The sequence below is a fragment of the Heterodontus francisci genome, chromosome 31 (genome assembly GCF_036365525.1).
Source record: "Heterodontus francisci isolate sHetFra1 chromosome 31, sHetFra1.hap1, whole genome shotgun sequence".
Taxonomy (NCBI): Eukaryota; Metazoa; Chordata; class Chondrichthyes; order Heterodontiformes; family Heterodontidae; genus Heterodontus; species Heterodontus francisci.
This window is the reverse complement of record NC_090401.1, coordinates 45,195,801-45,213,933: the sequence shown is the minus strand read 5'-3', so window position 1 is coordinate 45,213,933 and position 18,133 is coordinate 45,195,801. Positions and strand designations below refer to the sequence as shown.

General features: G+C 44.7%; 1 protein-coding gene across 1 annotated transcript in view; it reads right to left on the bottom strand.

Annotated features, from left to right (window-relative positions):
* The window catches only part of LOC137347049 (beta/gamma crystallin domain-containing protein 2-like), a 62,450-nt gene extending 47,562 nt beyond the window's left edge, over nt 1-14,888 (bottom strand). Inside the window, exons 1-6 of the mRNA XM_068011055.1 lie at nt 14,858-14,888; nt 13,865-13,921; nt 12,774-12,825; nt 11,586-11,649; nt 10,073-11,082; nt 7,270-9,106 (exon numbers count right to left, since the gene is read on the bottom strand). Coding sequence (XP_067867156.1) covers nt 7,270-9,106; nt 10,073-11,082; nt 11,586-11,649; nt 12,774-12,825; nt 13,865-13,921; nt 14,858-14,888 — 3,051 coding nt within the window. The remainder of the gene's footprint in view (nt 1-7,269; nt 9,107-10,072; nt 11,083-11,585; nt 11,650-12,773; nt 12,826-13,864; nt 13,922-14,857) is intronic.
* Between the last annotated feature and the right edge of the window lie 3,245 nt (nt 14,889-18,133).

Genomic DNA, 18,133 nt, shown 5'->3' with positions numbered 1-18,133 from the left:
ACACAATGGAAAGTAGGGGTGGCTGATATCCTGCTCAGAGTTTACTGAACTCACTCAGGGCCATGACAGAGATGGCAAAATTGGCCCTTGTAGAAAGAGGGTATAAAGAACAATCAGGATTTGTGCTCCTGGTTACAATCGAATGACTCCCTTCAGGTTGTGCACAGGTGAGGATGTTGAGGGGAGGGCAGGATTTAGCTGTGTTGATGTGTCTCATAGTCGAACAGCCTAACAGCACTTACTGCCTAGGCAGATACCTGAAGAACGGTCACTTAGATAAGGTATGGGAGGGTAGCCATCACTTATGGAATCATAACCTAGCAAGAGTTAATATTGGAGGGATGTAAAGCGGACATTAGCGGATCTTCTGCCTGTTATACACCCTCACCTGATTTTTTTTTTAACCTTTCCAATGAATTCAACTAAAGAAGAATTGGGCCAGGGCGAATAAGGGGCAGCCAATCCTCTACCTCCCACTTTATTCCCCCATCAGAGTTGAAATTTTCGCTAAGCGTCTTCAGGAGAGACACAGGGCGGCACAGTGGCGCGGTGGTTAGCACCGCAGCCTCACAGCTCCAGCGACCTGGGTTCGATTCTGGGTACTGCCTGTGTGGGGTTTGCAAGTTCTCCCTGTGACCGCGTGGGTTTTCGCCAGGTGCTCCGGTTTCCTCCCACTGCCAAAGACTTGCAGGTTGATAGGTAAATTGGCCATTATAAATTGCCCCTATTATAGGTAGGTGGTAGGGGAATTGAGGGAAGGTGGGGATGTGAGAGGGTAATGGGATTAATGTAGGATTAGTATAAATGGGTGGTTGATGGTCGGCACAGACTCAGTGGGCCGAAGGGCCTGTTTCAGTGCTGTATTTCTAAATAAAATAAAATAAAAAATAGGAATGGTGAAAGAGAGGAAAAAGGGAGAAATTATTTTGAAACTGTTTCTAGGTTATATTTTGTTCCATTTTCTGCCCGAGGTCCAATTTTCCTTCAAGACTTGTTAACATGAAACAGCCAAACCCACACCACCATTCCCTTGCCACTCCAATGTCTCCGCATGTCCCAGAGAGCAAACTTCAAGCCTCCTCTTCTCACCTATAAATCCCTCTGTAGCTTTACCTCTTGACCTTGTGACGTCCAGCTGCAGGTCCATGCACCCACCCACCCTTCAACTCCTGCTAGAGTGATTTCATTCTCATTCTTCATTCCTCACTCCTTCCATTCCACTCCTTCAGCTACTTGCCCAATTCTGAGATGCTCTTTATACGTGGAGTTCTATAGGAACGTAAATTCTCATTTGTTTTTTGTTTTTTGTGTTTATTTTTTTTTATTCATTCATGGGATGTGGGCGACGCTGGCCAGGCCAGCAATTATTGCCCATCCGTAATTGCCCTTGAGAAGGTGGCGATGAGCTGCCTTCTTGAATTACTGCAGTCCATGTGAGGTAGGTACACCTACAGTGCTGTTAGGAAGGGAGTTCCAGTATTTTGACCCAGCGACAGTGAAGGAATGGCGATATAGTTCCAAACCAGGATGGTGTGTGACTTGGAGGGGAACTTGCAGGTGGTGCTGTCCCCATGCATTTGCTGCCCTTGTCCTTCTAGTTGGTAGAGGTTGTCGGTTTAGAAGGTGCTGTCTAAGGAGCCTTGGTGCATTGCTGCAGTGCATCTTATAGATGGTACATACTGCTGCCAGTGTACAATGTCAAATCCAATGAAGCTACTTCATGGCACAAAACAGACTCAGGTTCTGTCAGCATGTCTGCACTTTCCTCAAGTTTATTTTGGCCCTGCTCCTGGAGTGCAGTAGCCACGTGCTGAGTTTGCCCATGTAGAAATCCAGCTCTGTAGTAAGAGTAGTTTGGTGACATATTTTTCAACATTGATTTGCTGTGTCCTGAAAATTCTATAAATTCCACTGAACCTGTACTTCAGAACACAGCTGTTAATTAAGCTCCCAAAAGGCATTCATCATTATACACAGGTGCACATATGCTGCCCCCTGCTGCTCTCACACGCGTTCAAGTCTTCAGAAGGAATTTTCCTCCACACAAGATCAGGTGGCAGGTTGTTCAACCTTGCCCACCTTAGAGCGAAGACCAAAGTACGGAAAGTCCTCATCAGGGAACTCCTCTTTGCTGACGATGCTGCATTAACATCTCACACTGAAGAGTGTCTGCAGAGTCTCATCGACAGGTTTGTGGCTGCCTGCAACAAATTTGGCCTAACCATCAGCCTCAAGAAAACGAACATCATGGGACAGGACGTCAGAAATGCTCCATCCATTAATTCGGCGACCACGCTCTAGAAGTGGTTCAAGAATTCACCTACCTAGGCTCAACTATCACCAGTAACCTGTCTCTCGATGCTGAAATCAACAAGCGCATGGGAAAGGCGTCCACTGCTATGTCCAGACTGGCCAAGAGAGTGTGGGAAAATGGCACACTGACACGGAACACAAAAGTCCAAGTGTATCAAGCCTGTGTCCTCAGTACCTTGCTCTATGGCAGCGATGCCTGGACAACGTATGTCAGCCAAGAGCGTCATCTCAATTCATTCCATCTTCGCTGCCTCTGGAGAATCCTTGGCATCAGGTGGCAGGACCGTATCTCCAACACAGTAGTCCTCAAGGCGGCCAACACCCCCAGCTTATACACACTACTGAGTCAGCGGCGCTTGAGATGGCTTGGCCATGTGAGTCGCATGGAAGATGGCAGGATCCCCAAGGACACATTGTACAGCGAGCTCGCCACTGGTATCAGACCTACCGGCCATCCATGTCTCCACTTTAAAGACGTCTACAAACGCGACATGAAGTCCTGTAACATTGATCACAAGTCGTGGGAGTCAGTTGCCAGCATTCGCCCGAGCTGGCGGACAGCCATAAAGGCGGGGCTAAAGTGTGGCGAGTCGAAGAGGCTTAGCAGTTGTCAGGAAAAAAGACAGAAGCGCAAGAGGAGAGCCAACTGTGTAACAGCCCTGACAACCAATTTTTTCTGCAGCACCTGTGGAAGAGTCTGTCACTCTAGTATTGGCCTTTATAGCCACTCCAGGCTCTGCTTCACAAACCACTGACCACCTCCAGGCGCTTACCCATTGTCTCCCGAGACAAGGAGGCCAAAGAAGACATCTATATAATATATACACATGTATTCATAATCACACGTACAATGTAAGCAACAAACATACATCACTAAAATATCTTGCTGTACTAAATTGGAATCTTTTCTGTGATTTAATGCACTTCACCAGGTTTTAAAGGCACACAGTTTTCATGAAATGTTTGGCTAAATTCGTATTGCCCAGTGAGGGAGAAGAATCACGCAACTTTATCATGATGAGATTTGTTACAAGTGAAAGATTTTATGCACTTCCTAGTGATGTGTTTTAACTCTCTTCATGCCATTGTGTCAAAAAATGGACAATAATAGTTCAAGCCTTCAGTGAATCTCAAAATACAAAAGCTACTTTTGCTCTCTGGGGTGCTAACTCTTTCTGAGCTACAGGTGCCACAGCAATAGGTCAACCTCACTACCTCACCCACATGGTCATTCTTTATTTGGAAGCCTAGAGAGTGAGTATCGAAAAGCTATTTGGTAATGTCATCTCAACCAAGTTTGATTCTCTTCTCATCTAACGGCCACACATGTAATTTCCAACAGGGGTGGCACGATAGCGCGGGGAATCTTGATTGACTCCTTCTCGGCAATCCAGGGACACTGGGGATAATTATGAAGCTCCATTACCATTCAGATTGGTTGACATTAGCCAACACACTGCTGACTATAGTGTGAGCCTTGACTTGTTCAATATGGATCACTACACTAAATGATGTATTTAGTATGTGCACTCTAAGACAGTTCACCTTGTGATACTAGGGCTGCCAAATCTCCAGGATTGTCCTGGGGTCTTAAGGTATTGAAGATTGATCTCCAGGGCACTGATGAGAGCAATCCTGGAGAAATATCATTGGGATGTTAACAAAATTGAGAGAGTTTTTTTTAACCCAAATTCTTTGAACACTTTTGTTTATTAGTTATAAAAACAGTGGGGATAGGAATAAAGAGCTGTTTGATTGAAGTTGAGAATCAGGTAAATGAAGAGACCATTCACTTCCCAGTCAGTGTGGGAAGGCAGGACGCTGCAAGGATGGACGTAACGGGTAACCAATGGCAGGAGCATTGGGGGGGCTGGGTAATTGGAAACGAGAGGCTGTTTGTTAAAACCTTCAGGAATACATTCAACCAAAGTTGGCAACTCTACCTAATACACATAGTTTGTTTGAAAGAGGGGATCTACCCAGATACTTCCTGTTGCTGCTCTTTGACTGGCTACAGATTGGTAGCAACACGAGAGTAAAACATGAGAAGGCCAGTCACCCAATTAGTATTGGGTTCAACCACTACACTTTACTGATACCACCCAACTTAACTCAGTCACCCCCTCGAGGTATGTAAGCTCAGGTGAAAATTCACTGAAGGCAATCAATCAAAACTCTAGGATCTCAATCTCAGGTCACAATTTAAAATATTCAACCTGATTATTCTCGTTCCACAAACCACATACTTGTGCTTCAAAAGAATTGTAATTCAGACATTCTATAATGTTTAATAACCAGATATTCAATCATAATTCACAGCCCAGCTACCAGCATTGGTGACAGAACATTCAACCATCGCAACTTGCTCTCTGCAGTTACCTTCACAAAGACTTCATCGCTCAAAGCTTTCTCAAAACCTACCTAATTGATGTTGTCTTCAGCAACGTCCCTTAACAATTCCCCCATCTCATGCTCCATGTACAAGCAAACTCAATAATTCTCCTCCCCACACAGGTACACATAATTCAGCCCACAAGTACCTTGGGCCATTTCATTACAGGAACCGACCTGTATAAGTGCATGTTTTTGTGTTTTCTCGAAAAACACAGATTTTGGGACCTCCAAAGCATTGTTGTACCAGATCTGCAGATAACAGATTGTTCAGATTGATGATTGCCTGACAATGCGTGATGGAAGTGTGCATCGATGGACTTAGATGAAACTTGAAATGTCAGTGATGTCCAATTAGTTTCACTTAAGGAAATCACCTTAGACTGGCAAAGGGGCTAAATATTATATAGAATTTACAGAACAGAAACAGGCCATTTGGCCAACTGCTCAATGTTGGTGTTTATGCATCACACGAGCTTCCCTGCCACCCTACTTCATCAGGCCTTAGCAAGTCTCATGGAGACCCCCACCTGCAAAGAATGAGGCAGATTAATTTTGTCATATGAACATTGATTTTAATCCGTTGCTGGAGTAAAGAAATGACTCGTTTGAAGATCACCAGACACTGGACTGGAAGGACATTTGCATACTAAGAGACACTGCTTGTGGAGACAAAGGACTATTCCCTGCTCCAATTAACCCAAATGGATTTTGATCACCAAACACTGAAGGTGTAAGGAAGCGCATTCCAGAGACTGCTAAGGTAATCCAATCCACAAACCTCGCAGGAGCCACTGTTCCAAATAAGGAGCTAGTCACATGACCAACCTGCTGGGCAACCTGGGGTTTTTTGAATTGTGCCACAGAGAAAGACCCAGAAGGCAGTGTGCAACTGAAGCTGAAACAAACAAGTCTCTTGCCTGGCTATCTCTCTCTCACTTTCTTCCCAAGCCACTGGACCCACAGAAGACACATAAACCGCAAGAGAGAAAAGACTCCTACATCAGAATAAGTTGAAGCATGAACTGGGCCCCAACGAATTGCAAGACTTACCGGCAACCAAAGACTCCACATTGAACTTAAAGGACTGTAACTACTAGATATTGCCTCAAACTTTTCCACTTTATTCCTTCCACATTTTCTGTCTCTATCTGCTTGTATGTTTAGTTTAGTGATACAGCACTGAAACAGGCCCTTCGGCCCACCGAGTCTGTGCAGACCATCAACCACCCATTTATACTAATCCTACACTAATTCCATATTCCTACTACATCCCCACCTGTCCCTTTTCCCTACCACCTACCTATACTTGGGGCAATTGCTAATGGCCAATTTACCTATCAACCTGCAAGTCTTTCGGCTGTGGGAGGAAACCGGAGCACCCAGAGGAAACCCACGCAGACACAGGGAGAACTTGCAAACTCCACACAGGCAGTACCCAGAATTGAACCCGGGTCCCTGGAGCTGTGAGGCTGCGGTGCTAACCACTGCGCCGCCTAATGTTTATCGCGTATGCATGCTAGCATGGTCGTGTTGCATATTCGTAGTCATTAACCGGATTAGAGTTTAAGATTAATAAACTTCCACCTTTCTTGTTTAAATCTAAGAAAACCTGTTTGATTTCTTTGCCTTACAATTGGAGCATTGAACAAGGATTCACTAAGGGGGAGCTAAAAACAGTGTTTTAAGATTAAACCCTGATACAGTTAAACCAGGCAAAGGCTGAGAGGAAACCCCTAGACACCTTCTCACCTGGTCATAACAGGAACACATCCTTCTATTCCTTTCTCCCTCATGTATTTATCTAGCTTCCCCTTAAATGTATCTTTGCTATTTGGCTCAACTACTCCATGTGATATTAAGTTCCACATTCCAACCATTCTCTGGGTAAAGAAATTTCTCCTGAATTCCCTATTGGATTTTTTTTTAAGGGCGGCACAGTGGCGCAGAAATCAGCCTCTCATTTCTGATATCATCCTTGTGAATCTTTTTAGTACCTTCTCCAGTGCCTTTGTATTCTTTTAATAATATGAAGACCAGAACTATGCACAGTATATAAATTACGTACTGTAGCATTTGCAATTGAATCTCTTCCCAAACGTTTACCAGGGTTGGTAATAACTTGCCGAAATCTCTAATGACCTTTATAGTTCACCCCATCATACAATGAGAAAGAGAAGCAAATCATTTAATAAACACCACAAAGCAGACTTACTGCAAAGATTAAAACCCTTGGTATTAACAATAACATCATGAGATGCTTAAGTATCAACAAGTAGCTGTTTCTTAGTTGGTGAAATGTACCTAGTAGTGTACCCTAGAGTTTGTATTAGGACCCAGTTCTCCACAAACAAGTGATTTGAGCATGGGCATAGATATCAAAAGTTGCTGAAGATACCAAATTAGAGGACACAGTAAAGTAACGACGGATGCAGGAGAATAAAGGCAAGGTGGGGAAGGGGGTGGGAATAGGCAGATTACTGGGAAAACACATGGAATCCCTGTATAGCGATCAGAAATGGGAATTGTCAGAAAAAAAAGGAGGGAGGAAAACTTTCTACTCACCCATGCATCTGGAAAAGCTGTCACTTTTCCTGGTTTTCTATTGGCAATAGTATGCTGGTCTAAATCAGAAGGTAAAGAAATTCTGTGGGATTGAAAATTCCTCGAAGTATCTGACAGACTGGAGTATCCAGCCATCAGCCTGTCAGAGATGCCTGAGGGCAAACTGGGCCTTCTAGTGTCCAACAAACTCCCTTCAAATGAGCTAGTGAGGAAAGTTGGTGGTGGGAGCTGGTCCATGGCCATTGTTGTTGTGTCGACATCCTCAAATGACAAACTTCTGCATACGAGATTTGGTAAGGTAGTCAATGGACTTCTTGAACTTGCAGTTGTTGACTTCAGGTTGCAGTCCAACGATTTGCTCGAAAAAGACTTCATGGGCGTCTGAGAATTGGAGAACAACATGGTGTTGCTAAGTCGAGACTGCTTTCTATCTGCACTGAGGGTTTCTTTGTTTTCTGAATTTGCACGAATCTCCAGGTTGGTCTTCCCCAGATGACTTGCTCGGAAGACTATACTGCTCTCTGCAGAAGTACGTTGGACACCAATTTTGGGCTTTTCATTGAGCTGCATCTTCAACATCTGTGCAGGGGTGAGAACTTCTTTTTTTGGAGTCTTTGAGAAATCTTTGCTAGGGAGTGGTGAAACAGGTTGGGTGGGTAGGCTTGGCAAAGGCTTTCCATTGATAGCTTCAGGGTCCGACAACTGTTGTGTTTTCTCAGTGTTTGATGAAGATAGAGAATTCTTTGGATTGGTTTGATCCTCTTCTATTGGAGGCAATGTGAAAAAACTGATGGAATGTGCCCTCTGGTTACGACTCAAGAGCATCGGAGCATCCAAGTTACGAATGGTATCTGCAAACCCATCTATTTCTGATAAACGATCAGGGTCATCAGAGATATTTGCGGGCTTTCTCTTCCTTTGATTTTGAATGAAGATGTCAAAAGAAGACAGTTCATTCTCTAGAATGGGGCTTCCAGTTGGTTGGAGCTGTTCCTCACCACTTCCTGTCTTCTCATTTCTATACTTGAATGTCTGTGCTTCAAAGTTTGGATTGACTACTATGGAGCTTTCAGCCTGGAAGTCTTTTGAATTCTGTGTAGGATTTTGAATGAGAATACTTTTTGAATCAGGAACAGGTGTCTCAGCAGTGTATACATTGAAGGAGTCAAAAGGGCTTTTAATAGTGTTTTGAAGTGGTATGTTTTCACAATTTAGGAAAGTATTTTCAATCGGCTGTGGTACAGGACCTTGATCCATTTTCAAGTTTTCATGGACATTTTTCTCACTGGTTGGAGAGCAAAGTGTGTTAGAAACAAGATCAATCTGTTCAGGGCTCTGTTGATAGAGAGTATTTATCTGCTGAGTAACTCCAGACAAATTCACATTCTGCAACACATCACCAAATCTAGCCTCTTTGCTGGTCTGCTGAACTGGATCAGCTCCAGTTCTCCCAACATCCAGAACTGAATTCATGGTGGTATGGCTGCCAATGTTTACCACAACATTGCGCTCTGTTGGACTGCCAGACAGAGGGTGATCACTTCCATTCACAGCTCTGCCTTCATCTGAATTGGCTATCCCATCATCACTCTGTTTCGAATCTGTCATGCTTGGTTGTGAGGAACTATTAGTAAGTGAAGAGTCAGGACTCCCTGCAACTTGCAAAGGCATCTGGCTGGAGAGGCACATGTCTGTTTCAGCTCCTGTTTGGCTGTCAGTGTTCGTGATCATTGTCCCAGCATTTACAGCTTCCACTTTTTGTGTATTCTCTTGGTTGCTTACTAAGCCTCCTGCTTGCTTCCTCGGCAAGTTCACCAACTTCAGAAGACCTGTTCTGCTGAAAAAGACAAAAATTAAACAATTTTTTGTTACAAAATTGTTTTGCCAGAGACCGTCAAGACACAAGCTAGAGACAAAACTTCAAAGGGAACTTTTTTTATTGAAAACACACGGTCAACATACTGGGGCTCTTTTCATTAGCAATGAGAACACTGAGGGTTGACCTGATCGAGATCTTTACAGATTATGAAGTGGCTCAATAGGGTACATGTAAAGAAAATATTTCAGTTTGCTGGGGAATCCTAAACTCGGGACTTTAAATTTATTTGTGGCTCTCTGTCACAGGATACACTATGAAATGAAACAAGACAATCTCAATCTAAAGTACAAAACAGCCTCTCATTCGATAGTACCTCCTCAGGCTCCCAGGCTGGCACTCAGTACGTCCTCAGGCTCCCAGGCGGGCACTCAGTACCACCTCAGGCTCCCACACAAACTGTCAGTAGCTCTTCAAACTCATTCTCACACATTAATTCCCCAAACTCCCACACAGTAATTTTTGAAACTCCCTGGCCTCTTCAAACTCTCTCAGACACATTCAGTAACTCATCGAAAGCCCACAGACTTCCTCTATAACAGAAACCCTGATCCCTTTAACACAGACCAAAAACATCCTCTGACAGTGCGGCAGGTGCTTTTCATCTTCCCTGTTAAGTTTCTGTTTTGTTTAGAATTTGCTCAGTCCCATTCCCAGCCCTGCAACCAACTGTTATCAGCAGCAAGTTGGCTCAGTGACATCCCTGTGACACTGCCTCAGTCTCTCCAAACCCAGTCTAGCAATAACCAAAGTCAAACAGCTGTGGACACATCAATTAACAGCTCTTCAAAGTTCCAGGTTTCTAACTAAAATAGAGGCAGGCAGTAAAACATTTACAAGAGTGAAAAGCCAGTTAAAATATTTTTTTTTGAAAGATGATATTCTGAGTGGTATCAGTTTGACCATGTGTGTATGTGGATCACTCACCTTTCAAGCGGAGTGCTGGGCGGCTGCTGCAGGCAGCGGCTGTAACCGGACTCCCTCGGGCTGAGCCAGGGCTGGAAAGTTGGGATGTAACCCCCGAGCAGTGGTGAAGACTCTAATCTGCTGTATCCCAAACCGGCGTAACCACCCAGTGACCCGAGAGGCGTGCCCCAAAGATCCACCGCATACCTCTGACATTCTTCAGTGTACAGGACTCGCCCACTAGGGCACATGTGATTCGAGAAGCGCCTCCCTGCCATTTGTTCCGTCTCTGATTCCGAGCTCTTTTGGACACCTGTCTTTTCCCAAACTAAACCCCTCTCATCCCACTGTTCCTTTGTGTCCCCACAGACTTCCTCTTTGGTCAGGGTGATGATAATGTCGTACTTAGTCTTTGCAGTTTTGGCAGGAGCTGTTTTATCCCGGGACTGGCTCACTGAACAATGCAGGAGTTCCGCACTTGCCCCCAGACTCTGTTTGGACCCTGTCTCGGCGAAAAGACCAGGAGAATTTATTGTGGATTCAAGTAGCTGGGCTTTATTCGGCAGTGGGAGCTGTTGACTGCTGTCTAAATGGGTATTTAAAATCTCAGCCCAGTCAGGGAGTTTCTGTTGTGCATCAGGTTCTATTGGGGAACTGGTTTGGTGTTGGGTGTCAGAAATGTTGTGATCTTGATTGCCTTCTTCAGTACTGAAACACACAGTGTGTTTTACAGGGCGTGACTCAGGGCTTCCAGCTCCCGAAGTTCGATTCGGACACTGCCGGCTATCTAACTCACTGGGATCCTTCCCAGCCGGGCTGTCTGGACAGCGCAGCCACCCCTCCTGGACTGTCCTAGCCTCTGAATCTTCCTTTTCCTTCTGGGATTGTCCAGGTCGCTTTGCTGCTGCCCTGGGCAAGTCGGTCAAGGAGCTCCGGAGACTGGGACCACTCTCTTTCACCTTCTCACCCAAACTTCCAGACTCGTTCAAAATGTTCCTCAGGTCAGACTCGGAAAAACTGGTGCAGCGATTCTATATGGAAAAATGAGGAAACATAAGGAGCATTAGTTGGTTTCAAATGAACAGAGAGTGCCTGAAGGAGTTGCCGGTCTCAGTGCTTTGTAACTTTCCTGTTGATATTCAATAGGACTGTCAGGTTCAGCTAGTTAATAATAAAAGTTAAGGTGTGCCACTCTAGTGTACTGCAGTGAAGGCATTAACCATTTCACTCCTGAGTTATATTGAAAACTTTTGGAGCACCACGTTCACCAACAAAAAAACCTAGATTGATGCATCTTCAAGTACCACCTTCATGTTCAAATTTTCATAGCCTCACCCTTTCCTCTCTCTGTAATCCCTCTCCTCCTCCAGCTCTACAACCCTCTAAGGTATCTGCACTTCTCCAATTCTGGCCTCTTGCCAATTTTCATCCATCATCCCCCACGATTGATGGTCATGCCTTCACTTGCCTGGGCCCCAAGAAATTCCCTTCCTAAACCTCTCTCTCCTCCTTTAAGGCACTACTTAAAACCTACCTCTTTCACTGAGATTTTTGTCACCTGTTCTAATAGCTCATGTGGCTCAGTGTCAGATTTTGTCCTGTGAGCAGTTTGGGACACTTTACCATGTTAAAAGTGCAATATAAATGTAAGTTGTTGTTGTGTAGGGGAGTCAAACTAATTTCATATGGTGGAGCTGATCTGATGCCCTGGCACTTGGTGGGAACACATTTAGCAAAAAGTATTTTGACACATTGGGGTAAAAATTGATATTGCTTTCCCCTGTTTATCGGGAGTAAAGCAGGCAAGTTCCAGCACCTAATCTGTGCCAGTGGCATAGATGCCATATTGGTCCTTGGTGTCTTTAGATGACTTATATCCCACAACCTTGTATTAGGGGGTAAATTTATCAGAAGTGAGGGAGGGAGTGGAGAACTGCTTCCACTTGTGGGAGGGTTCAGAATAAGCGGGTTAAATACAAGATACTGACAAATCAAATAAAGAATTTTAGGAGAATTTTATACAGAGTGATCAGAATGTTCAACTCCCCATCACTTGGGGTTCCCGATACTCCCAGATTGCTTGGGAGTCTCATGAAATGGGACATGAATTCCTGGATGCTATCTCCAGCCACACAGGAGGTCCTCGCACCTTGAATTTAGCACCACAGTTGTGGCACCCGCCCCCACCCCCCATTTCACCCCTGTCTGTGAAGTCATTGGCTTTCACCCCAGAGGAGCCTCTGGCTTGATGATGTTACTCTTTCCCACCCCCCGCACACCTCCATTGGCTGCAGAGAGCTGGGACTTGCTGGTATGCTGGCAGTCAGGAGGCAACATAGGAATCGCAAGGGGGGTGCGAGGGGGGGGGGGGGTGCGGGGAGGTCTCAGGAATAGAGATCAAAAGGTAAGGGGAGTGGGAGAATGGGAAACACAGTGAGAATGGACTGATAGTCCCAGTGACATCACTGCACTGTGACTAAATTCTTCCCATGCCTGATTTTCGTTAAAGGGGTGAGAAAACCTCCACCCACCATATTAACCGCTTAGACAAATGGGGTTAAACTACAGTTTTACACCTCAGCCGCTCTGTGTTGGCCAGTGCAACTGATTTGGGAAATACTGCATCGCCTTTATCTGGCGCGTTTAAATATTTTCAGGTTTACGATGTGTCAGAGTACTTCCATGTTTGTCAGTAGGAAGGAGACTGCAGGCACAGAAATACTCAAGATATAAAAACAGAAAGTGCTGGAAATAATCAGCCATTCTGGCAGCGTCTGTGAAGAGAGAAACAGAGTTAATGTTTCAGGTCAATGACCTTTGAAAGGAGTCAGGAGTGTGAGGAATACTGTTCAGTTGCCTGGATGAGTGCCATTCCAAGAACACTTAAGAAGCTCAAAACCATCTAGCTCATTTGATCGGCACTCCATGTACCACTTTAAACATTCACTCCCCCCACCACCAGCGCATAGTGCACTTGTAGCAACTCGTCAAGCCTCCTTCAGCAGCACCTTGCAAACCTGCAACTTTACCACATCGAATAACAAGGGCAGACACATGGGAACACCACCCCTTCCAAGTCACGCACTATTCTCAGTTGGAAATATATCACCGTTCCTTCATCATTGCTGGGTCAGAAACTTGGAACTCCATCAGCAATGTGGGTGTGTCTACATCAAATGGACTGCAGCAGCTCATCACAAACTTCTCAGGACAATTAGGGATGGAAAATAAATACTGGTTTTACTAGCAATACCCACATCCCATGAATGAATAAAAATAACTATAAAATCTCCTTTTAATCTTCATTACTCCAAGGAGATAATTTTTTTTAGTGACATTGGTTGTGTGATAAATATTGGCTAGTACACAGTGGAGAACTTTCCTGCTCTTTAAATAGTGTTATAGGTTGTTTTATATCCATCCGAAAGGTTTAATGTTCCAAATGAAAGACAGCACCTACAACAGTGCAGCACTCCCCGAGTATGACACTGAAGTGCTGACCTGGATTATGTGCTCAAATCTCTGCAGTGGGACTTCAAGCCACAACCTTTTGACTCAGAAGCAAGCATGCCACCACTGAGCAGGAGCGCCACACCCAGTAAAATAAAGCAGAATTGAAAAATTTCATAGCAGAACATTGTTACAAATCTGTGTCTGTCAATCTATTACACAATCGCATTAGTGCTAACAAAACACATCTTACCACCACTTGTGCATAACACTGGTAAAAATGGCACATGCTGTTCTAGCTGTCTTCTATCCACATAAAACATGTACCTTTTTTTTGCAGGCTGCATCTTTAAATACACTTACCTTTAATGTTTAGGAGATTACTTTTCATCAACGTGGCAGTAAACTTCAGGGGCACTTCTGCATCATGTCAAAAAAAAAACGTAGAGAAGTTCTCAGGATAGACACATGCCTCGCGTGTTGTGTGTGTGCGTGTGTTGCACTGTCTTGTGTCAGAGTGCCAAAACCATAACTAGGAGCAGATTTACTCTGGGTAGCAGGATCCCATTGGGAGCAGCCTGCAATCTTTGATCCAGGTACGTGTCGGGTTCCGCTTCATAAACAATTTCAAAACTGGACTGAGAAGAAGGTTTGCCTTTCCAAGCTATTTCTTAAATCTGCTTATAGTACACCCACACAAACATGATTGGCTCGAAACAGGTGTCTCCAGATTAACCTGATGTTTCAATAGCAGGATTATATATCAATCCTACCTCCTGCCTGTGGCAAAACAGTTCATCTGCATCAATCTGCCCTCCTCAGTCAGCATTTATTTCAATCTGTCAACAGGTTGTCAATAGGAAAACCTTTGCTGTGTTGGGCAACCTGACTGAGAAATCTTGAACATCGATGTACATGGAGTGAATATCAGTACAGAAGCAGGACATTCAGCTCTAGGCCTGTGCTTATCCTCCACACAAACCCCCTCTCACCCCTCTCCATCTCATCCTTTCTCCCTCATGTATTTATCTAGATTCCCTTGAAGTGCACTTATGCTATACCCTCAACCATTCGATGTTAAAGTTGTTTAAAAAAAAAAAGAGGTTTGTGAGCGCGGTTGCATTGTGTATTTTAGTAATTTTAACCGAGTTAGAGTGATAAGGCTAATAAACTTACATATTTCTTGTTTAAGCCTAAGAAAACCTGTCTGATTGGTTCATTTGCATTTGCAATTACAATTAGAGAGCACTGAGTAAAGACTCACTGAGGTGGTAAGCTAAAATCACTGTGTTTGAAAAGATAAACCCTGTTATGGCCAAATCAAAAAAGGAGAAAGAGGGGATCCTGAGACCTCACCTGATCGTAACAGAAATTTGGGGGGTAGCATCCGGATTGAACCCACAGACAAATGAGAAATTGGAAGTTGGAAATCAAATTGATTCCAATCAAAAAGAGAAAAGATTTCAATACAGGTTTTCTTGTGGTTGTCTGTGCCAGAATACTAACATGTCCACAACCGAAGCCAGTGCCTCCCCAAGCCAGGGTGAAGTAACTTGGGATAAGTTAAAGGCACTGTCTATGGAGGAGTTGCGGCACATGGCTCAGCAGTGTGGAATCACTTTCCATGCCAAGGCAAGGAAATCCGAACTCCTAAGACTAGTGGCCAACCATTTTTTCTTCGAACCCAAAGAATCAGAGACAGGGTTAGAATTAGTGTCAGACAGGGTAATGTTAGCAAATATACAATTGGAACAGAGGAAATTTGAATTAGAAGACAGAGAAAGAGAGAGAGAAAGGGAGAGAGAGAAAGAAAGAGAGAGAGAAGAGAGAGAAAAACAGAGAGGAGAGAGAGAGCACGAGGAAGAACCTTCCAGAAGGAACAGGAGGAAAGGGAGCTGAGGTGGCTTGAGTTAACTATGGGGCAACAGGGTAACCCCAGTGAAAGCATGGTCAATATGAAGAATACAAGTACCGTGGGGCTGTGTCCTGAGTTTTAAAACATTTCCCAATTAATTAAAAAAACTCAATGAGGAAGACATGGAAGAATTTTTTGTAACTTTTGAAAAAGTGCAAGGCAGTTAAAATGACCGGCTGAGAGCTGGACTGTCCTGCTGCAAAGCAAGTTAACCAGAAAAGCCCATGAGGTTTATTCGCAGTTGCCAGATGAGAGTACAAATTATGAACTGACTAAAAATGCTATTTTCGGGGCATATGAGCTCATACCGCCAGAAGTTCCAAACCCTCTGGAAACAAGCTGATCAAACTTACTTGGAGTTTGAGAGAAGTAAGCAGCTGGCTTTTGACCAGTGGTTGAGGGCTCTTAAAGTACAGCCCACCTATGAAAACTTCAGAGAGGTGATTCTCCTCGAGGAATTTTAAAACTCTCTTCCACTCTCCATAAAGATCCATGTGGAGGAACAAAAAGTACATAGAGTGAGGCAAGCTGCAGTTCTAGCTGATGAGTTCGCTCTCATTTATAAGTTGGCTCCCCAGGGGAAAATCTTTCCTAGTGACCCCCACAAATCTGAAAAGGACAAAGGGTGGGAAGGTGATAGGAGCCCAAGAAGTCCTGGGAGAGAAAGAAAATTTGGACACACAGGGGGCCCTCCTGCAGCCAAAAATGGATTGTGCTGAAAGTAGGAGTGAAACCCAGAGGCCTGTGTGTTTCCATTGTAACAAGGCAGGCCACCTCAGAGCTGACTGCCGGAAACTACAGAGAAAGGCTGTAGGGTTAATCAGGGCACACCCGCTCAGTGCAGGTGTGATGCAGCAGCAGTAAGACCCACAGAAAATACTGCTGTGGGTGCAGGAAAATCTATTGCGATCCCTGAAGGCTATCAGGATTTTGTATCCAAAGGGAGAGTAACTCCCTACCCCTCAAGTGGGGCAAGCAAGCCTATAGCAATACTCAGGGATACAGGGGCCACTAGATCCCTTTTGCTGGGAAAAGGCCTGACCTCTCTTCCAGAGACAGCAGTAAATACCAGAATGGTGGTGAATGGTATTGGAGGGCAGTGTACGCCCCTACCTTTACACTGAGTGCACTTGAAGTGCAACCTAGTTTCAGGATCGGTGACTGTAGGGATTGTCCCTAGTTTGCCTGTGGATGGGGTTGACCTGCTCCGAGGTAATGATCTGGCTGGGCCAAGGGTGGTAGCCACCCCCCCAGTAATGAAAGAAAGACCAAAGAAGGTCAAGGAGCTAGGGCAGCGGCAGGAGATGGTCCTCTGCAGCTCCCCTGATTGTGTAGTGAATCAGACCATGGCCAAACCAGCTCCCCCAGAGGAGACTGAAATGGCACTGCAGACAGATGACCATGAGGTCTGTCTGTCTGAAACTTTCTTTGGAAAGTTAGAGGACCCAGGGAATAGAGCAAATGGATCTTACCTAGCTGAGGCTTAACAAACCGACCCAATATTGAGAAAGTCAGCAGAGGGAGTCCCTGATTGCTACTATATAAAGAATGAGGTACTGATGAGGAAATGGAGTTCTCCTCAGAGACCTGAGGACAAAGAGTGGACAGTGGTTCACCAATTAGTGGTGCCGCAGAGGTACCGGAGAGAAATATTGAGAATAGTCCATGAGATTACAGTGGCTGCACATGTTGGTATACGAAAAACCAAAGACCGTATAAGACAGCAGTTTGACTGGCCAAAACTCCACAAGGATGTGGTGGAGTACTGTAGGAGTTGCCACATGTGCCAGGTTGAGGGGAGGCCCCAACCTACAGTGAGATACGCTCAGTGAATTCCTGTACCGGCGTTTGGAGGACCCTCCAGCAGAGGGCTGGTGAATTGCAAGGGACCCCTACTGAGAACAAAAGGGGATAGACAGGCACAGGTCTGGCAGAAAGTTAGAGAGGAAGTGGACAAAAAGGACAAAGAGACGGTTAAAGGAGGTCCGGGAGGATTCCCAAATGAAAACCCCGACTGTCTGGTCAGCCAACCCCGAAATGTTGGAAAAATTAGACCCCACATCCTCCTATATAAATGCAGACAACAGAAGCACCCTATCATGGCTGCTAACAGCATTTGCAGAAACTTGCAGGGGCAAAGAAAGTCCTCAAGAAGGCAGAGAAACAGTGAGGGTTATGATTCACCTAGTTGAAGTGCCGCAGGGGAGTGCAGGGGAATCTGGACAAATACCTGCAAACAGGAATGTTTCAGAGGATAAAGGGAAGATTAGCAAAGATCCGCCTCCACAGTCAGGAGAAAGGGAACCAACAATACCCTGAAATGAACAGCACTTGCATGACTCGCCAGAGCACTGAAAGTGAGGTCAGAGTGGATCCACCCACTGCTGATTCGGTTAAAATTACTAAAATATGCAATGCAACCACGCTGTCATGCATACAAGAGAAACACACACACAAATAGATACAGAGAGGGAGAAAGAATTGGGGTGGGGGGGTTGAAGTAGAGTTTGTAATAAATAGAATTCAGTTACTGGATGGTAATGTCCTCAATTGAAGTTAAGGTCTTTGAGTTATGTGCAATGTCCAGTTAAAAAAAAACAGGTTCAAGTAGTGTTCCATATGACAAAATTAATATGTTTCCATTTGGCAGGTGTGATTTCCGTCACACCTCGAGCTCTCACTGAATGAAATGCAACATTAGGGCAGCAATTCATGAT